Below are 20,492 nucleotides of genomic sequence, written 5' to 3'. Positions count from 1 at the left end.
CAGAGGTACTGAGGGCCTGGTTGGGCCATTCAGTGCCTCACGACTTTCTGTCAAAAGAGAGGTGAGCAACTATGGTGAAGAGGGATGGCTTCAGTGGCTCCAGGTGGATGCCAATTTCTCATTCCCCAAGTTATATGTGCCCTGAAGACAGCCCAAGGAGTGAGAGTGGGAGAAGAGACTTCAGCTTGATGAGTCCCGGGTGGATGGGATGGAGGATAGCAGTGTGTGTGTGCACCTGTGTGCTTGTGCACGTGGCCCTGTACCAGCGTGCGTGAAGCACTGTACTTATGACAGTACCAACTGCTTATGATAAGGTGGAAACCCCCAGGACCCAAGTCAGACGGGCTGGGTTCCAGTCTTGATTCTTCACTATCTTTCAGTATTCTTCACTACTTGATTCTTGACCGAGTAATCTTGGGCAAGGCCTTCCATTCTCTGGGCCTCAGTTTCCCCACCTGTAAAGTGGAAGTATTGCCTGGATCTCTGGTGTTCTATGATTTTAGGTGGTAGTGCCTTAGAATGCCTGTGTAAATGGCTACATGGGGCAGGGCAGGGGCATCTACAGTGGATAAGGAGAGCTGAGGGGAGTTTTGCAGGGACGAGACAGGGCTGACTAGCTCAGCAGAGCAGAGTCTGAACTCAGAGCTGGCTTCTGTGAGCTGGGAGAACTTTCTGACCCACAGTCTACTGCCACAGCATTAGCCTTATTCCCTGAGGGACTAGAGGGAGTTTGGTTCCGGCTCTCTTCAGACTTCCCATCCGAGGTTGTGTAAACAGCTCCACCTGAGTCCTGTTGATGGCAGATGGATGGCATCATCCCTGCACGCAAGAACCTGTGCGTGAGGCGAATGTGTAGCTTGTCCGTGTCACATTCCTGTCCACACATGATCACGCAGCCCCTCCCTCCGTTCTAAACCCTAGTGAACCCAGATGCAACAGGCTGTGAACATGAAGTCTTTATTCTGTTTGTCCTCAAAGCAGGGAAGGGCTGGTGCAGGGGTCAGGGCACGCATCCAGCAGAAGCTCCACATCCAGTGTCTCCATCTGAGGGCATAAGCCCAGGCAGAGGGGCATCTCAGAGAGTGTTCCAGCTCTGGGCCAGGGCTGAAGGCAGGGCCTGCCTGGGCGGCAGAGGGCCTCAGCGGGCCAAGGCGAAGCCAATGCGGTTGTTACGCCGATCAAACTCTGTGTAGAACTTTCGGATGAAGGTGGCGCCCAGGGCCCAGGTGGGTCCAGTGGGTGGTGGGATATCCATGGCGTGGATGGCCAGTGTGCACAGCTTTTTACTACTGTAAGATTCCTGGCAGGAAGGGGGAGAGTTTCTCCATACCCAGCACATGAGCATTCTCCTTTCACCTTGCCTGACCCCAGCAACTGTCTTCAGCAACATTCCCCCTCTCGCCCCCATCTCTCCCCTAGCCACACTGGGCTTCCCTCACATTATGGCCATTTTGCCCTGTCGTGGACTGCACCGCTCCTGTGTTTAGCCCCTGTGCTAGATCCCAGGCAAACAATGCATCAGGCACTGTGCTTCCTTCAGGAGCTTACAGTTTGCCTTAGCTTCTGATCCTAGACAACTCATTCAACTTCTCTAAGCCTATTGATTATGAAAACAGGATAAGAATATAGGAGCATAGGATTATTGGGAGTATTTGATGAGAAAATGGAGATGAGGGAACAGGCACAGTGATGCCCAAACATGGCCACACATTGGAATCACCTGGGGAAACTGAGCCCCAGGTGCCACTTCTAGAGGTTCTGATTTAATAGGTATGGGATGTGGCCCAGGTACCAGGATTTTTCAAAGCTCTCCAGGTGACATGCACAGCCAAGTTTGAGAACTACGGTTCTAACATGATCTGTGCATTGTAATCTGTCCCTCTTTGAGGGTCTCTGTCCAGCCTTTCTCCCTGCCACTGAGGGGGCCGACTTGAACCTCACCTGAAATACATAGTCCGCGCTGGTGAGCGTGTATTCTTTGCCTCCCAGGTGGAAAGAGATGTCGGGGAGTGTCGGGCCCTCGTTACACTTCACGACATACTGGGGTGGGGGGCAAAGGGAGCCTCCTTGAGTATGGAAGACGTCTCAGCAGACAAGGAGTCCTGCGCTGGTGGCCTGGCCTCTCTGCTGGAGAGGGCTGGGCACAGTGCCCCGCCCCATGGGTGACCAGCCACATGTGCGGAGAGTGTGAGGTGAACAAGCGAAGGCCTGAGATGGCCTCATTTGCCTGGGGGATTTGTGAGCCGATACCAGGTGGCGCTCCCCCCACCCACAGCACCTTCCCTCTTTGGCTTCTTACATCAAACAGCCTCTTCTTGGCTCCCAAGGCCTCCATGAGCTTCTCTATGGAGCTGGTAGAACCTGAGATGTAGGATGCACCGGTGTCCACCAACGCCAGGCAGCCGTCTTCACAGAGCAAGGTGGATGACCCCACAGACACCCTGGGGGAGGCCACAGTCAGACAGACAGACAGACAGAAGGCTAATGGGCACTTCCAGGCTGCATGTCCTTCCTGAGTGTGGGTGGGTGGGTGGAGGCCACGCTGGTGGCCTGTTGAGGCAGTGAGTAGAGGAGGGAACGTACTGTCGTCCTCCACTGCTTCTCCCCAGGCCCCTCCCTTCTCTGTTACCCAGCCTGGACAGAGCAGGCAGAGAGCAAACGGTGGCTGTGCTTAAGAAGTGGCTGCATTTGGAAAGAGGGCAGGATGGTAATGCTGTCCTTCCCCACCCTCCCCAACCCCAGTGACGGCAGCATTTTTTGGAGCACAGGGAGGGTTGAGGATTTCTGACCCCTTCATTTGAATCTGCCAGACACCAGTCTTGATGAGGTTGACATAGTGGAAATTCCCTTCGTAATGCTGGGGGTCGCTGCCTCCCAGCACGATCTGTCCTCCCAGCGATTGGGAATTCCTAAAGGAAAGATCAGAAGCTCTTGGAAACCCATAACCTCCAGGACCCAGCAACTCAGGCAATCGGGGAAGGTTGCACAAGGGTGCAGGGCAGAACAGAGGGCTCTAGGGCAGAGGAATGTGGGACAGACAGCCAGGCTCGGAGCTGTCGTTGGGAAGCATGCAGAACATACTGCTTCTCTGCCTTTCTTCCCCTCCCCAAGACCAATCAGAGGTTGTTCCAGGGTAGTCCAGCTGTTCCCCAAAAAGCATCCCCAGAGAGGTCACAGAAAAGGAGCAGGTGCAAGGACAGTGAGTGGATGTGAACAAGACACAAATGGACACCTCTCACTCTTGGGTTGCTGCTGATTGAGCAGGTGCATGGGAGGGGACCCTGGGGAGGCTGTTGGGTATGGGGCGGGCAGGGGGCATGGAGAGCAGGAAGGAGAGACAGAGAACTTCGGCATCTAGCAGAGGCTGGGCTTGCTGATGTGAGTTTTGGGCTGGTGGCGTGTGTAATTCTAGGTCAGGTGCTCGGGGAGTACTGGAAGGTCACAGCCATGTGGGGGTTTTGTCTCCTTACTCGGAATCTCTGCAGAGAAAGGGAGACAGCAGAAAGGAAGCTTCATTTCATGACAGCCTCATCAGCCCTACTGTTTGGCAGGGTGGGTGTCATGTACTCTCTTTTCCCTTCAGGCAATGGAGTCACCAAGAGGCGAAGTCACTTGCCTGAAGTTACCCAGTCCATGAGTGAACAAGTGGGGGACTGGAGCCAGGCTCCTCGTGCCCCGTCTGGAGCTGATTCCCCTCACCTTCCTTTCCTCCTCACTGCACTTGACTCAGGGACTACTGTAGGCCTAGTCTCCAGGGTGTGCATGTGTGTGTGATGTGTTTTTCCAGAATTCATACTAGAATTCACACATGCACATGTGTGCATGGGTGTGTAGGTGTGCATATGTTATTTTGTGCAACTGCAAACTACTTGTGTTTTTATAAATTCGGAATGTATGTGTATATGCTAGCACAAATTCCCTCCTGCCTCTCTCTCAACACTTCAGGATCTCTCTGGATGTTCCCTCCTTCCCATCCCAAGATAAAAGAAGAGGCTAGCCCTCTCCTCTGCAAAGCCTGGCTTCTTCCTGTCTGCTGCAACCTCATCTCTTTCATGGCCTCCAAACTCCAGTGCCCCCATTTAGCTCCTCTTCTTTCCACATTTTTAATCTCTTTCTTTCCATTGGTTTCTTCCTCCACCTACAGGCATCACTCGAGCATCCTCTAGCATTTAAAAACACCCACCCTTCCTCTCCTGCTTCTGGATCTCACCCCCCACGCCACCCCCCATTCCCTTCCCTGTTGAATGTCCCAGGGCAGCCTACATCTCATGACCTCCACTTCCTGGCACCCACATTGTCCACCTCTTAACTTCTTGCCATCTGGCCTTGCCCCCACCTCCTCTAAAATGGCTCTTCTAAAGACCACCCCTGACTGCAGAGCCACCAATTGGCCTTTTCTCAAGGCCTCCCTTTCTATCACCAAACCAGAGACTCCTCTCCATTTTACTGTGAGATTTCTCTGAACTCTGATCCTCTCCTCTATTCTTTTTGCCACTGGCCTCATGTTCTTACCCTTGTGACTTTTTTTTTTTTTTTTGAGACTGGATCTCACTCTGTTGCCTTAGCTGGAGTGCAGTGGCACAATCACTGCTCACTGAAGCCTTAACCCCTGGGCTCAAACGATCCTCTCGCCTTGGCCTCCCAAAGTGCTGGGATTACAGGCATGAGCCACTGCACCCAGCCCCTTTTGCCTCCAGCTCTCTTGTCTCCAACTCATGCCATCTTTCTAAACCCAGCAGTTTGGAGTAGAGCCCAACCCTGCTCAAGAGCTTCCCCAAGGCTGGCTGAGCTGCATATAAGCTCAGCCTAGAATTGAAAAGCATCCATGGTTTTCAGCACCACACTTGCTGCCTGCCTGTGACACTCTTTACGTTGGAATATGTCTTGTCTTCCCTATTAGCCTGTAAGCTCTATGTGGGTAGGGGAGTACGGATTCTGCCTTGTTCACTGTGTTCACTGCTGCACCCCCAGAGCCTACCACAGTGCTTGGCACATAGCATTTACTGAACTGATGAGTGAGCAAACAAACGAATGAAGGATCTAATGGATGACTGAAGTTGGCTGTCTCTGTGTGGGAGGAGCCATGGCCCTAACAGGCAGGGCTACAGGTCACAGTAATCCCTTATTTACCATCACCCCCACCTTGCATCTCCTCTTGCTCCAGAGTGGCACTGTCTATTAGAATGTCCTGTCATGCTGGGAATGTTCTCTATCTGCACTGTCATAAAACCGTAGTTACTAGCCACTGTGGCTGCCAGGCATTTGACATGTGGCTAGTGCAACTAAGAGCCACCAGTTGAATGCTTAATTGATGCTTAACTGTATTTAATTAATTTAAATTTCAATAGTGCCTTCCATATTGGCTAGTACAGCTCTAGATATTGATTGGCTGTCACCTAATTACAAACACTTTACAATTCTGGCCCAGAGTCTCCTTCCACTCCCCAGCTCTTCTCCACTCCTCTCCCCCAACCTCAGCCCCTGGAGTCCCGGTCCCCACCTGTTGTAGTAGAAAGAGAAGACGTCCTCTTTTAGCACCCCTTGGGAGATGATGTTGTCGAAGATAGGGGTGACCCTGCCAATGGCCTGTTCAATGAAGCCCATGCCCACAACCCCATCAAACTCGGCCAGCATGAAGGGTAAGGCGGGCATCTCCGTGACCTCTCCAAACATCTGTGTCACCGTGATTCCACCCACCTGTGGGAGGAAGGACCAGAGGAGACCAAGCCCACTGCCTACTCCTTGGTTGGAGTCTGGTCTGGGCTTCCACACTAGGAATCCCAGGGGCACACATGCTCCAGGGTACAGAAATCGGGGTAAGAGTATTTCCTCAACCCTGCAAGCACACTCTGTGCTAATACACATCTCTGCTGCGGAGCCCAGAGAGAGCTGGAGTTGACCAGGGATCGGAGAGCAGGGGCTGAGAGGGTGGTCCTGCCAAGCCGCAAAAGAAAAGCTGCCAAGAGCTCCTCCCCCTCCCCAGTGGCCAGACTTTCGTGCCTGGCAGGACTGGGTCTTGGCCCCCACCCTTATCATGGGCGAAGGGTTTCTTCAGCAGAGCCAAGCTTGCCCTTTTCCCTCCTTTATATCTGAGTTCACAGAAAAAGGAAGGGAGGCAGGAATCACCCTGATTTCCTCTCAGGTGCCATGTGTGCCCCTCCCCTAACTCTGATGGAGCAGGGCCTGAGAAACTCCAGGATGAGGAAAGGGTCAGACATGGGCCACATGAAAAAGAAAAGCAGGCCTTGACCTGAATCCCAGAGTCAACCTCAACTGTGACCTTAAAACCTAGGCCTGACCCTAAAACTCAGCCTGACCCTGACCCTGGATTTCAGTCTAGGGTGTAGCCCAGTCAGAGCTGGTGAACTTGGAGAAGTTACTTGACTGCAGCCATGGGGCTCAGGACAAGCCCTACATGCAAGTTAGATGCAAAAACATCCATAAACCACCCAATGGTGAGCCCATAGCCCAGGCTTGCTCCCCCGTAGGTACTGCTGCTTTGCAGCAACAGCCAGATGTGGCAGAGCAGGGTGTTCCTCAGCTCCCCAGGCTCCAAGTGGGCTGCAGTGTGCCTCCCCGCAGGTGTGGGCCCTGGAGGGTCAGGAGAGGCCTGGGGACAGAAGGGGTCGGGGGCAGATGACCTAGGGCGGCCCAACTTACGGTGATGATGTCCTGGCTGAGAAAGCCACTGACTGTCCCTGTTGAATAGCGGAGGGTGAGTTCCGTTCCATTGTGCTTGTAGCTGGAGGAATCTGAAGCATCGAAGAGCTTGTGATACACTGGCAGGGGGACAGAGGCTCAGGTTTGTCCAAGAGTGGCCCAGACAGGGGGACTCAGAGGCAGGGTGCATTGTGGGTATGGCTGGTTAGCTTAGGTGCAGGGATGAGTGGCCCTAGGGTCAGGGGGCTTGGAATATATGCTTCATCAGTCAAGGACTGGGTTTCTTGGGCTCTCCTAATGTGCCCATACCTCGAGAATTTTGTCCTAAATGAAGGAATTTAAAGTAATCACTAACACTGATAAGACCAGAGAAGATGCCGAGCACAGAGTAAGTGCCTAGTAAGAGGTTGTTGATTAAGACTAGGGATGGAAGAGTTCCGAGTGCTTGGGATGGGTTTGAGAATTCAGTCCTGTCTCAATCTCAGGAAGACTGAGAAGTGGCCTTCTGGGTGCTCAGGGGTTCTTGGACCTATTTTTCTTTTTTAACCTTTGTGGCTATATCAGAAAAATGGGAGACATCTTCCTCTCTCCCCTACGTGTCAGTGGGCACAGAGGCAGAGAGGAAGCCACTCCCTTGGTGGCAAGAGGGATGGGAGCTGGGTGTTGGGCAGGATTGCTCATGCACAGTAGGGCAGGGGGATGGGGGAGAGGCACTGTGGGTCTTAGGTCTCACCACAGGCAGTGTAGAGACGGCTGCACTTGGAGGAGGGCACCCAAACATTGGACGAACCAGTGTCAAAGACGACTTTGAAGGTCTGGGGTGGGGTGCCGATGCCAATCTCACCATAGTACTGGGTCTGTGGGGGGTAAAAAGAGAGGGCTGGAGGGGCTCAGGGGACCTTGGGTCTTGGGGTCTTGCCTGGCTTCACTCTTGGCTCTCGGTGTGGTCCTATAGCCTCTTGGGGTTTCCATTTTCCTGCAGGAACTGGTAGGAGGCTTAGCATCGCCCCATGGCATCCCAGAAAGTGGGAGTCTCAGTAAGACAAGAGGGCAAAATCAAAACATTGAGAATGAAGCAGGAAGCGAACTTGACCCTTGAGGATCCGCTGGGGCAGGAAGCTGTCAGGTTGTGCTGGGCCAGGTCACAGAAACCCCCACCTGAGTCACACACCCCTTCCCACCCACCTGTGACACCTGGCTTGAGGCCTGGGCTGAATTCAAAACCTAACCCTGCCCCTGAATGGCCCCTGGGTGCCTTCCTGTCTTCTGTGCTTAGGCTTTCCAGCTGGAAAATGGGAATTTTCTAGGGTGCTCACGTGCTCCTCAGCGCCTTCGTCAAACACAGCATGGAAAGGGTGAGTCTTGCGGCAAAGAAAGCCCTAGGTCCATGAGGGAAAGGTGACAGGGAGGGAGCGAGGGGCTGAGCCAGGCACTCACGTCCATGTAGTTGGTGAGGATCACGGAGGAGGTGGTGTTGCCAAGGGTCAGCCTCTTCATGGGCTGGCTCCACTCGGGACCAAGCCTGGCCATGTCCACACCTCGTTCCTTCAGGCTTTCTCGGATTGAGGGCATTCTCTTGAGGAAGATCCTGGCCCAGGGTGGAGGAAGCAAAAATGGAAAAGTGCTGTACCTCCACCACAGTGGTAGAGTCCCTGAGGCCAAACCCCTGCTTTTAGTACAACTACCTTTAATGTTTGCCCAGCCATGTGGAAATCACCTCTGTCCCTGAAGGCCTCTGGAGCATTTATAAGAGTTAGTTCTTGTCAAGAGTCAATTTAGAGGTGTCAGCTGCCCGGGGATTAAATAACCCTGAAGTGACTTCCTTCTGTTGCCTAATTTTGATTAGACAAGGCTATTTATTTATGGGTCCGTTCATTCATTTATTCTGTAATCACCTGCTGAACAACTACTTTGTGCCTCACTGTGCTGGAAACTGGAGCTAGAAAGATAATGATCATGACTGCCTTTAAGGAACTCCAACTGGTGGGAGGACAGACAGGAAACAGGCACAGACATTCCCTCTGAAGAGATTAATGCCAGGGAGTGCCCCCGTCAAAACCAGGGGCTGGCGGGGAGACACTGCCATGGGTGGCCGCTAGGTGGCAGCAGATGCCCACAGCAGCTGCGAGGTCTCCAGGATACCAGGGGACAGGCACTCAGCCAGGGCTGTGGTGGAGTGGACCCCCTGAGCTGGGTTGGGCCTAGAGAGATGCCAGCATCTTCAGAGCGCCATGCACCTCGTCCTTGGAGAGATGTGTCCCAGTCCCTTGGCTTCTTGTCTAGATGTTTTCCCATCACCTTTGAGAAGGCAGAATTAAAGAGACCTAGGAAACTAACTCTACTGAGCCGCTACTGAAAGCACACCAACAAGCTAGCTGTCATCCATTTTATAGATGAGAAAAATGAAGGCTCACAGGGACGAAGGTGACTCAGAAATGTTGAAGCAGGGATTCCGAGCATGTGTCTGGCCCTATTTCCCATATAGGGTCCCCTGGGTCCCGACATAAAGGCTGCCAAAGCCAAGAGGAAGATGTCTCTAGCTGTTCACGGGAAGGTCCCAGGATGGAAGCCCAATCTGACTCTGCAATAGACTTTCCCATACACACGGAGATTCCCTCTTTCTTCTACTTTCTTCTCAGTGGCTAGTCCTCCTGTACTTACACTACCCTTTCCTTCCTACATCCTTCTTGCGTCCCATGCATTCTACTTACCCCCATTTTGCCCATGAACATGAATGCAACTTTTATGCCTATCAGCATGGTATTGTAACAGAAATGATTTGTTATTTTCCTATCACAGGTTACTGTTACCAAAATATTTTCACAATCATTATTTAATTTGCTCTCATAAGGTGGATGATTTTATTACTCCCACTTTACAGCTGGGAACGTGGAAGGTCAGAGGTTTGACCCCAAAGAGGTTGCATTTCCCACTATTTACTCACAACAGCCTATGCTTTGGACTTTTACTTCTTGCCATTTCCTTTTCAGAAAATCCTTTCCTTCTTCCCTTCCTTTTCCCCCCAGTTCTTTAGTCTTCCAAGGCCTAACATGTACCCCCACCTCCAGGAAGCTTGCCTCAAGGCCTCCAGCCCACACTGGCCTCATCTTCCCTTGGGCCTCAGCTCTGTTTTTCCTTGGGTCTCACAGCCCACACTGTACAGCTTGTGGAACTGGTGCCGTATGGTGGTGAAGACAGTGGTTGCAGGGGGCATGCCTGAATCCCCTTACCACCTGTGTGATTCTAAGAAAACTACCTAACCTCTCTGGGCCTCTTCTAAGTCTCCATTAACCCCTCTCTAAAAATGGACCTAATGGTAGTACCTACCTCAGAGTCACTCTGCAGATGAAACCATGCAGCCACTGCTCAATAAATGTAAATTGTGAGTGTGTATATGTACATGTTCACCTTGAGAATGGAGCTCATTCATTCAGCTGTCCCAAGTGCCTCGTATGATGCTCTGCACATAGCAGGTAGCAAAATTCCTATAATTCTGTTTCAAAAGCTGGATTCCCCCTCCACCTTGCCCAATTCCATTCTTTTTCTCTTTTGGATAACAGCAGGGGAAGATGTTTTTACTTTCCTCTACCTTTATCCTGGGGTGCAGCTGCTTTGAAGCACCCATCCTCTTACCCAGTGCTCACAACCCAGCAATTACTCTCCAAGAGCCTCAGAGCAAGGGAAAGCAGTTTTGGAAGCAAAAGGCCCAGTGTGTGTTGAGGCTTAGCCTCTTACATATCACCTCCCTGAGCCTCAGTGTCCTCATCTGCAAAGTGGGAATGCTGAGTTGTTGGGGGCATGACTTGAGATGAGACATGTGAAAAGATCCTGTGACGCCCTAAGCATTTTATAGGCTTAGCAACTATTACCATTATTAAAATGTGCCTCCCTACCTTCAGGACTGCTGGTCACATCTGCTGTCCCCAGATTGAAAACCCCTTTCTCTGTGAGGCCTTTTCTCAAATGCTGTCTCTTCCCCTTCTTCAGTCTTTTTTTTTTTTTTTCCTTTTTTAGATAAGGTCTGGCTCTATCACCCAGGCTAGAATGCAGTGGGTCAGTCTCTGTTCACTGCAGCCTCCACCTCCCAGGCTGAAGTGATGCTCCCACCTCAGCCTCCCGAGTAGCTGGGACTACAGATTTGCACCACCACACCTAGCTAATTTTTGTATTTGTACAGACAAGGTTTCACCATATTGCCTAAGCTGGTCTTGAACTCGTGAGCTCAAGCGATCTGCCCACCTCAGCCTCTCAAAGTGCTGGAATTACAAGCATGAGCCGCGTGCCCAGCTTCCTTCTACAGTCTTAACGAATCACTTGTTCCCACAGGGCCTGGCACCTAGAGGATGCTAGGGTTTTCTCCTTCTAATTGTGGGCTACCTAAAGCCTTGTTTTTTTTCTTTTTTTTTTTTTTTAAGACGGAGTTTTGCTGTTGTTGCCCAGGCTGGAGTGCAATGGCGCCATCTCGGCTCACCGCAACCTCCGCCTCCCAGGTTCAAGCGATTCTCCTGCCTCAGCCTCCCAAGTAGCTGGGATTACAGGCATGTGCCACCACGCCTGGCTAATTTTGTATTTTTAGTAGAGACAGGGTTTCTCCATGTTGGTCAGGCTGGTCTTGAACTCCCAGCCTCAGGTGATCTGCCCGCCTCGGCCTCCCAAAGTGTTGAGATTACAGGCGTGAACCACTGCTCCCAGCCAAACCTTGCTTTTGATATTTGTAAGAATCCGTCCTGTAGTACTAACAGTAGCTGGGCTCTTACAACGTGCCCAGCTTTCTATGCCTTATCTCCTAAAATCCCCAAAGCAGCCCCATCAAGTAGGTACTGTTATTATCATACCTGTTTAAAATGATAAACTGAGACTTGGAGAGGTTAAATAACTTGCCCATGATTCCAGACCTAGTTTGTTCTGCTAGTGAAGCAAAATTTAAATGAAGGCAATCTAACTCTATAAGCCTTGCATTTAACCACGATATCACGCTGCTTCCCGGTAGAGTTAACTGTACCCATGCCCCGACCCCCCTCTTTTTTTTTGAGATGGAGTCTTGCTCTGTCACTCAGGCTGGAGTGCAGTGGCATGATCTTGGCTCAGCAACCTCCGCCTCCCGGGCTCAAACGATTCGCCTGCCTCAGCCTCCCGAGTAGCTGGAGATTACAAGTGCCTGCCACCATGCCCGGCTAATTTTTGTATTTTTAGTCGAGACAGGGTTTCCCCATGTTGGCCAGGCTGGTCTCAAACTCCCGACCTCAAGTGATCCGTCTCGGCCTCCCAAAGTGCTGGGATTACAGGCAGGAGCCACCATGCCTAACCACCTATGCCCTTCTTAATATTCAGGCTGTGAGCTCCTCAAGGGCAAGGGGCATGTCCTAATACTTCTGAGTTCTCTACAGCACTTAGTTAGCATGGTGCTCTGGGCAGGAAGCAAAAGACACGGCTTCTAGACCTGACTACTAGTGTCATTTATTGGGCAAGTCACTTGACCTCTCTGAACAGGTCCATACTTCCCTGTCCAGCTGATCGTAAGGACTGAATGACACTGCATATGGAAAAGCAAGGGTGTTGGGAAGCTGGGAACCCTGCCACCCCTCCCACCCCTTCTCTGCCTGAGTTACCAATTACCGTTTAAAGGTGGTGGTGTCTGTCGGGAGACCAAAGGTGCAGGAGCCCCAGAGCAGCAGCAGCAGTCCCCAGTGAGGCATTCTTCTCCATCCGTCCATGCTTACCTCAGTCTGGGGCTCTCTCTGAGATCCACTGAGGTTCTGTGGCTCCCTTAGCCCTTCCCCTTTTATACACTCCATGCATGGGGTGATTGCAATTCTGCTCTGCCCTGATTTATCACCCTGGGGCAGATGGCAGGGCAGCCAGCAATAAATCTCACTGTGGGACAGAGCTAGGTGGGTGAAGGGTACCCAGGTTTCCAGATGTGGAGCAGAGGGGCCGGAGGAAGGAGAGCTGTGGGAAAGCAATCTTGTGTCCAGTGACGCTAGCAGCCCTCTATCTGGCTTGGCCCTGTGACCCCTGAAGCAGGCAGAGGCTGATGAGAAACAGCACTGCTCAGGGCCAACATCAAAACTGGGACAAACATAAAACCTAGGTTTCCAGCTCCCTAGCCCAGACCCAACCCCTATACCCTAGAATCTCCATCCTCTATATTAACTTTGGCTTTGTCCCTGACTGGCCTCTCCTAGGCTACAGCCCAGTTTTCCCATCTAGAACATGGGTGAATCTTCATGACTGGTTTCTCGGCAGGAGAAGCAACAGCTGGTTTACTTATAAGAGTGGAGGGGCCGGGCGCAGTGGCTCACGCCTGTCCCAGAACTTTGGGAGGCCAAGGTGGGTAGGTCACCTGAGGTCAGGAGTTCCAGACCAGCCTGACCAACATGGTGAAACCCCATCTCCACTAAACTACAAAAATTAGCTGAGTGTGGTGGTGGACACCTGTAATCTCAGCTACTCAGGAGGCTGAGGCAAGATAATTGCTTGAACCCAGGAGGCAGAGGTTGCAGTGAGCTGAGATCATGCCATTGCACTCCGGCCTGGGCAATAAGAGTGAAATTCTGTCTCAAAAAAGAAAAAGAGTGGAGGGAGACTTAGCATGACTGACTCCATTTTGCCTCTGACCCCCAGGGGTATTATCCTTTAGGTTAAAAGCTTCTGCTTAGCTCTGTACATAGACCAGCTGATTATAGGAGTTTAGCTTGCAGTTCAACTTTAAAAAAATGGTAACAGTTCCTTTCCCCAAACTAACCCCCAAGGAGATAAGGAAATATACAGACAAATAACAATGTTATGTTAAAGATGTATAGGAACATTGTGACCTGACCTAGAAAAAAGAAGTTTTACAACCTCCTCAGATCCTTGCTGGCACCCAGGTGTCTGTGGTCATCAGTCACCTCTTGATCCCAATCCCCTTCTTCTTCCCCTTCCCTTAACATAAAAAAGAGCCTAACGTTCATGCTGACTTCAGATGGTTCTTTATGATGCTGGTCCACCATCTTCTTGGTTTTCTGGTTCTCTGAATAAGGTAGATTTCCTTGCCACAACACCTTGTCTCTAGACTTATTGGCTGTTTTGTGGCAAGTGATATGAGCTTGGACTCAGCTACTCATAGCCTTGAACAGTCTTTCTGTGTCTGATTACATTCAAATATTGTTTTCATCAGGTTTGACTTACAGGTTATCTAAATGGGCTTCCCATAAGGACAAGCAATCACACTACAGAAAATTTTTCTTTGCATTTTTGGTAGCTGGCCTAAGAAACAATCATTTTAGGCTGGGCAACAGTGGCTCATGCCTACAATCCTAGTGCTTTTGCAGGATGAGGTAGAAGGCTCACTTAAAGCTTTTCAAGACCAGCCTGGGCAACATAGCAAGACCCCATCTCTGAAAAAAAAATTAGCTGGGTGTGGTGGTGTGTGCCTGTAGCCTTAGCTACTGGGGAGGCTGAGGCAGGAGGATCACTTGAGTCCAGGAGTCCAAGGCTGTGGTGAGCTATGATTGTGCCACTGCACTTCAGCCTGGATGACAGAGCGAGACCCTGTCTCAAAAAAAAAAAAAAAAAAAGGAAAGATTTTACATTTTCTCAATATAATTCCTAATTCTTATGTTATCTTTATCAGGTTTTTGATTACTTAGGAAAACTAAGCTTTAGAAAGGTTAAGTCTTTATATTCATGTAACTTTCTGTATTGCTATTAAAGTCTTTTGATTATCATTTTTGTGAAATGAATAATTATTATTTTACAAAGACCTGCGGTTCTGTTTTGATCAAATGTTTTGAGGCTTTAACATTTTGACAAATGTCCTCAAAATCTAATCCTAAATTAAGTTTGAAATGTTGCTAATTCTTTATGTTTTCCAGAGTCAAGAAAGCCTTTTTTTTTTTTTTTTTTTGAGATGGAGTCTCGCTCTGTCACCCAGGCTGGAGTGCAGTGGCACAATCTTGGCTCACTGCAAGCTCCACCTCCCGGGTTCACACCATTCTCCTGTCTCAGCCTCCCAAGTGGCTGGGACTACAGGCACGTGCCACCATACCCAGCTAATTTTTTGTATTTTTAGTAGAGACGGGGTTCCACTGTGTTAGCAAAGATGGTCTCAATCTCCTGACCTCATGATCCGCCCGCATCGGCCTCTCAAAGTGCTGGGATTACAGGCATGAGCCACTGTGCCTGGCCCACCGTTTTTCTTTTTGAGCTATTTATAGCTTATAGAAATTGGGTTTACCTTTCTCTCTGTACCTAATATCTCCAGGATTTAAAAAACTATTCAATCCCTCTGGGCCCAAGGACAATCATGGAAGAGGTGGGCACAAAACACCTTTTGATGTACTAATTTTACTTTTAAGGAGTAAAATTAGTTCAGATCCTCCAAATATAGGTACACAGACGCCTAAACAGCTGATGGTTCAACACATAGAACTTATAGAAAGGTCAGTTTTATAACTTTGCTATTTGGCTTTTGATTTTGGCTCTTATGTTACTTAAAGGGTTTTAAGGGTTAATGAATGCTTTCCCCCTCCATTACCATCTGGCCTAAAACATTTAATTGACTACAAGTCTTTTGGCTTTGAGTTCCTTAGCCACAGGGATCCTACCAAGGGATATGATGGACCTGGGGCAGGTAGCCACAACACCCCCAGCAACAATACGGAACAAAATAAAAGTTTGGCCATTTATGATGCCCTTGGTGTATCTTGGCCAAATGGGAGAATGTCAACTAAAAATAAAATCTTAAGCCCCCTGCTGACTGAATGGCCCCCCCTCTTGGCTAAGGGGACCCCATAAAAACCTTAAAAACTTAGTCTTCAGGTATAATGTGATGGGAAGTCAGACACACCTCATTATGCCCTCTCCCTTTTGTGGTTTAGATACAAAAACTAATCAACACTAATGTTAAAATAGAGGTCATAAGACTGACATAACTGAAATTTTGTGGCAATAAAATACCAAATTATAAACAGGACCTAAGGCCATGCCAGGCAAGCATTAAGTTATGCATCCTTACACTTAAAGAATAAGCTATATTCTCAATGACACAAGGTTTCTCTTTTTCTCTAGCAGCTAAGCAAGCACTGGCCTTAAGACAAGCAATATTAAAGCAATTGCAACTCATCAAGTTCATAGATGCTGACTAACTGAACCCCAGTTCCACCAGCCATAACTATAGCTTTGATTGAGCAAAAGACTGATTTCACTAATTTTCTCCTGATAATAAGACTGCTGGCCATGAACTGGTTCTAGCTGGTTATAGAGATTATGCATTTGCATGCCTTCATGTTCTGAAAAGACCTTTTCATGTACAGGGCCTAATTGTAGTACATTTAAATGTTACGTTTTCACCTCAAGGTAAACATGGGTCATATGTAACATGCATGTTTGTACAATATGCATGTGTCAGGATCACCTTCATAAATATTCATAGCTTCTCCTGTAACATACATACATTGAATATGTATGCTTAGCCAACTGCTGTCATAGTCCCACAGGAGCCCTGGGTAAAATCGACAGTGGGGAACAAACTTATTGACTTTCTTATTGATACAGGGGCCACATATTCTGTAGTTAATACCCACCTACCTTAATTCAAAGAAGACTATCTATGATGGTTACAGGAGTGTCAGGGGAGCTGTGACTTGTCTCTTCCTGAAACCTTTAGATTATCATCTTAGAGACCACAATCCATGGGAAAAACTGAAAAGATGAACCATACTCTAAAAAGAAGCATTGCCAAAATATATCAAGAAACTAATTTGACTTGGGATAAGATGTTGCTGATTGCTGTTGTGGATTTGAGTGGCTCCCTCAAGTAGGTTCAAATTGAGCCCCTTGAAGTATTATCTGGTAGTCCATTCTAGGTTTCCATCCTGGTGGGAGAACCAACTGATGTTTTAAGAGATTTGGCAATTAACAAATGTTAAGACTCTAGGCACTATACTAACTTCTGTTCATGAGTTTGCTTCTAGCAGGACCACTCATCCAACAGATGTGGTCCTACATCCTTTTCAACTGGGAAATTGGATCCTCCTAAATACCTGGAAAGAACAAGGACCTGAACACCAATTTGCTGCCAAGTGGACAAGGCCATTTGAACTGCTGGTGAACACACACTTATCATTTAAACTTGCTGGAGTAAAGCCATGTGTACATTATACTCAGGTCAAGGCAGTACCACCAGAAGACAGCCCACTAACCCGGAAACCAGGAAAACAGTGGGCTTGTGAGCACTTGAAAGACCGAAAGCTACTGTTTCACAAAAAGATAAGTACAATGAAAATGTATCCCCTATGTGTCTTGCATGTCCTTTAGAGATTTTTGTTTCCTTGGCAAGACAACTCTTGAGTTAGGATTTCTCAATCTATGGCCTCTTTCACTAGCATATCACACTGCCAGATTTGTCATCTTAAACCTTGTTCAGTACATGACCACTCTGATCCTATAATTGTTCCTGTACACATAATTTTAGTCATGTAGCCTCTTGGGCATTAGATTTATAGAAGCTGGTTTCTCAAATCATACGTAGGATCCAATTGATAACTCCATACCCAGAGGCCCCATGTTTCTTTCTTATGCAGCCCCTCATTAGACACTACATGCAAAGCAATAATAAGGACCCACAAGCCTGCAAGCCTACTTTCTACTTACCAGATGGCGTCCCTAAGCTAGCCACCTGTTGCTAGCTTAATTCCTCCTCTACAGACCCATATTGATACAATTAGACAACAGGCTACCTGGCTTTAACAAACCTTAGAACACCAAAGCAGGCTTAATCTGGGGTCACTTACAGAGACTGCTTTACAGACCTATTCTCCTGGATTCCTAGTGTAATTCCATCAATCTTCGGAGGCATTCTTAAATTCAGCCTTGATGTTCTTCTTTTAGTCATGGTGGCCTACATTCTAGTAAAACTTATTATGTACTGTGTAAACAAAGGTTGTGCAAGTCTCGCTAAAACTATCAAAGCAAAAAGGGAAATGCCGATGATCATTGTTCCTAAAAATGGCACTACGAAATATTTCCTTAGCCAGGTCAAATGGTTTCATTCCATAGTCACCCCTTGTCGACCCTGTTTGGCAGGAAGTAGCCAGATGAGTCATGATTTCTCATTTTTCCCAATGCCACAAGACTCTGGGATGAACCTTTGACAATGGGGAAATTGAAATAGTGGAGGGAGGCTTAGCATGACTGACTCCATTTTGCCTCTGACCCCCAGGGGTAATATCCTTTAGGTTAAAAGCTTCTGCTTAGCTCTGTACATAGACCAGCTAATTATAGGAGACTAGCTTGCAATTCAACTTAAAAAAATGATAACAGTTCTTTTCCCCAAACTAACCCCCAAGGAGATAAAGAAGAATACAGAGAAATAACAATGTTATGTTAAAGATTTATAGGAACATTGTGACCTGACCTAGAAAAAAGAACTTTTACATACTCCTCAGACCCTTGCTGGCACCCAGGTGTCTGCAGCCATCAGTCACCTCTTGATCCCAACCTCTTCCTCTTCCCCCTCCCCTTAATGTAAAAAGTAACCTAAAAGTCATGCTGACTTCAGATGGTTCTTTATGACGCTAGTCCACCATCTTCTTGGTTTTCTGAAGAGAGTCACTTTCTTTGCCCCAACACCTTACCTCTCAGCTTACTTGCTGTGTGTGGTGAGTGGTGTGTGCTTGGATTTGGTTACATAATCCTCTGGAAGCAGGGAGCTGGGGGAGGAGGGGGTTGTCTATCCTCTGTTGACCTAGTAAGGGTGGGAGAGAAGGGCAGTCTTCAGGGTTTTGGAAAGCTTCTGCCAAATAGAGGTAGGGCAACTGATCTTTCAACTCATTCTCCTCTTTCTGCTTGGCTCTAACTCCCTTTTAGGCCCTGGTTCTCTGCCTCATTTCCTTTTCCCTGTAGCTTTACAAGCAGTCAAGGACAGCTCCCCAAACAGACATCTGGTCCCTAAATCCCAGGATGAGTGCTATTTATTCAGGCTAAGATGCCTATCCTGGCTTTTCCCTGATTATTTTTTAGGGCCCACTTCAAATATTACCCCCTCCTCCATGAAGCAGGCCCTGACTCAGCCTGGAATTGACTGCTTTCTGCTGTAGGCTTCCACAGCATGGCTACAAGTCATTCTATGACAGCACCAACTTAGCTGCTTTTGCAGCAGAGTTCTTTATGTATTTATGAATATGATTTTTGCCCGCAGTGGTGCTTAATATTTATTAAATGGATGAACTAGTGAACTGCAATGGGCAGTGCAAAGAGTCCTGGGTTGGTGGTCAGGGACTTGGATCTTAGTCTTCATTCTACCATAAACCATAAATTTGCTATGTGATGTTGGATCCCTCCTTTCTCCTCTTTGGACCTCAGTTTCCAAATCTGTACAGTGAAGCAGATGGCTGGATGGCACCAAGGGTGTCTTCATGCTCTGATACTCTAATATTCTAATGTTCTGTGCCTCCAGGGTACTGCCCTCTACACCAGCTCTACAACAGCTGTGGGCAGTACAGACAATGAGAGGAGTTCATCTCTGTGGCTAATGTTTTGGCTAATTAATGTGTTTTGACCTCAGAGATGATAAGGCCCTTTCCAAATGATGGACCTTAGTGGTGATTTTTCAGGAACTGTGGTTGGGAGTTGGGGGAATTATTTGGGGACAGGGGAATATTTTTAGATCCTTCATGGTAGGGGTACCTTGTCAGATTAAATGAACATTTACAAAGCACCCCTAAACTGCTCTTTCAATCCTCTTTCATTTACTAGCAAATATTCCTGGAGCTTTTATTATAATGTGAGGCACTCTGCTAGATGCAGGAGTTACAAAGTTCACAAAAATAAACACAATTTCTGCTCTTGTTTATGGATCCCACAGTCTTGTGGAAGAGATAGATTATTATCATCATACATAAATATAAAATAGCGCTGATGACTAGTGCCAGTCAGGGAACTCCAGGAAGCTTCCCTCCCACCCAAAATTATACTCGCATTGTGACCTGAAGGCTGCATTGGCAATAAATAGCTGAAGACAAAGAAATAGAGTCCCAGCAGGAACAGAATGTGCAAAGGCCCTGTGGAGAGAGGATATGTCAATAAAAGCAAAAATGCCAACGTGTCTAGAACAGAGAGATGAGAGAGAGCGGAGTGAGACGTGGCCAGAGGCAGGAGCTGAAAGAGCTAACACTTATTGAATACTTACTATGTGCAAGATACCACTCTAGGTGTTTAATGCACTTAATTCTCATAATAACCATATGAGGTAGTAGCATTATATCACTATTTTACAGATGAAGACATTGAGGCACAAGAGGATTCAGAAGGTAACTTGCCCAAGGTCCCACTGGCAATAAGGGCCAGAGTCAGACTGTAAGTTTAGGCTGTGTGGCCCAGAACCCAGTACATAGATGCGCTGAGTGTCAAACCTTAAAGGTTCTTGCACCCCATGTTAGGAAGTTCTGTGTTTACCCTAAGAGACATGGGAAGCTGTTGACCCATTAAGAAGGGAATGATGTAATTAGATGTTTTTGCAGACAGATTAAGAAGGGACTGATGGGCCAGGCGCAGTGGCTCACGCCTGTAATCCCAGCACTTTGGGAGGCTGAGGGGGGCGAATCACCTGATGTCTGGAGTTCAAGACCAGCCTGGCCAACATGGTGAAACCACATCTCTACTAAAAATACAAAAATTAGCCGGGCGTGGTGGCAGGCACCTATAATCCCAGCTACTCTGAAGGCTGAGGCAGGAGAATCGCTTGAACCCAGGAGATGGAGGTTGCAGTGAGCCAAGATTGTGCCATTGCACTCCAGCCTGGGGAACAAGAGCAAGACTTCATCTCAAAAAAAAAAAAAAAAAGAGAGAGA

The 20,492-nt window shown here is 48.3% G+C and overlaps 1 protein-coding gene across 1 annotated transcript; it reads right to left on the bottom strand.

Moving 5' to 3' along the window:
* Positions 1–941: 941 nt before the first annotated feature.
* REN (renin) lies at positions 942–12,418 on the bottom strand. Its single transcript, XM_002809573.4, has 10 exons — positions 12,277–12,418; positions 8,098–8,248; positions 7,394–7,517; positions 6,661–6,779; positions 5,501–5,697; positions 3,471–3,479; positions 2,790–2,909; positions 2,300–2,441; positions 1,942–2,040; positions 942–1,300 (listed from the first exon to the last, which is right to left on the bottom strand). Exons 1-10 carry the CDS (start codon positions 12,372–12,374, stop codon positions 1,139–1,141), a joined length of 1,221 nt encoding a protein of 406 aa, XP_002809619.2. The 5' UTR covers positions 12,375–12,418; the 3' UTR covers positions 942–1,138.
* Positions 12,419–20,492: the final 8,074 nt, after the last annotated feature.

The sequence above is a fragment of the Pongo abelii genome, chromosome 1 (genome assembly GCF_028885655.2).
Source record: "Pongo abelii isolate AG06213 chromosome 1, NHGRI_mPonAbe1-v2.0_pri, whole genome shotgun sequence".
NCBI lineage: Eukaryota > Metazoa > Chordata > Mammalia > Primates > Hominidae > Pongo > Pongo abelii.
Note: the sequence above shows the minus strand (reverse complement) of the source record. Positions and strands in the feature narration are given on the sequence as shown.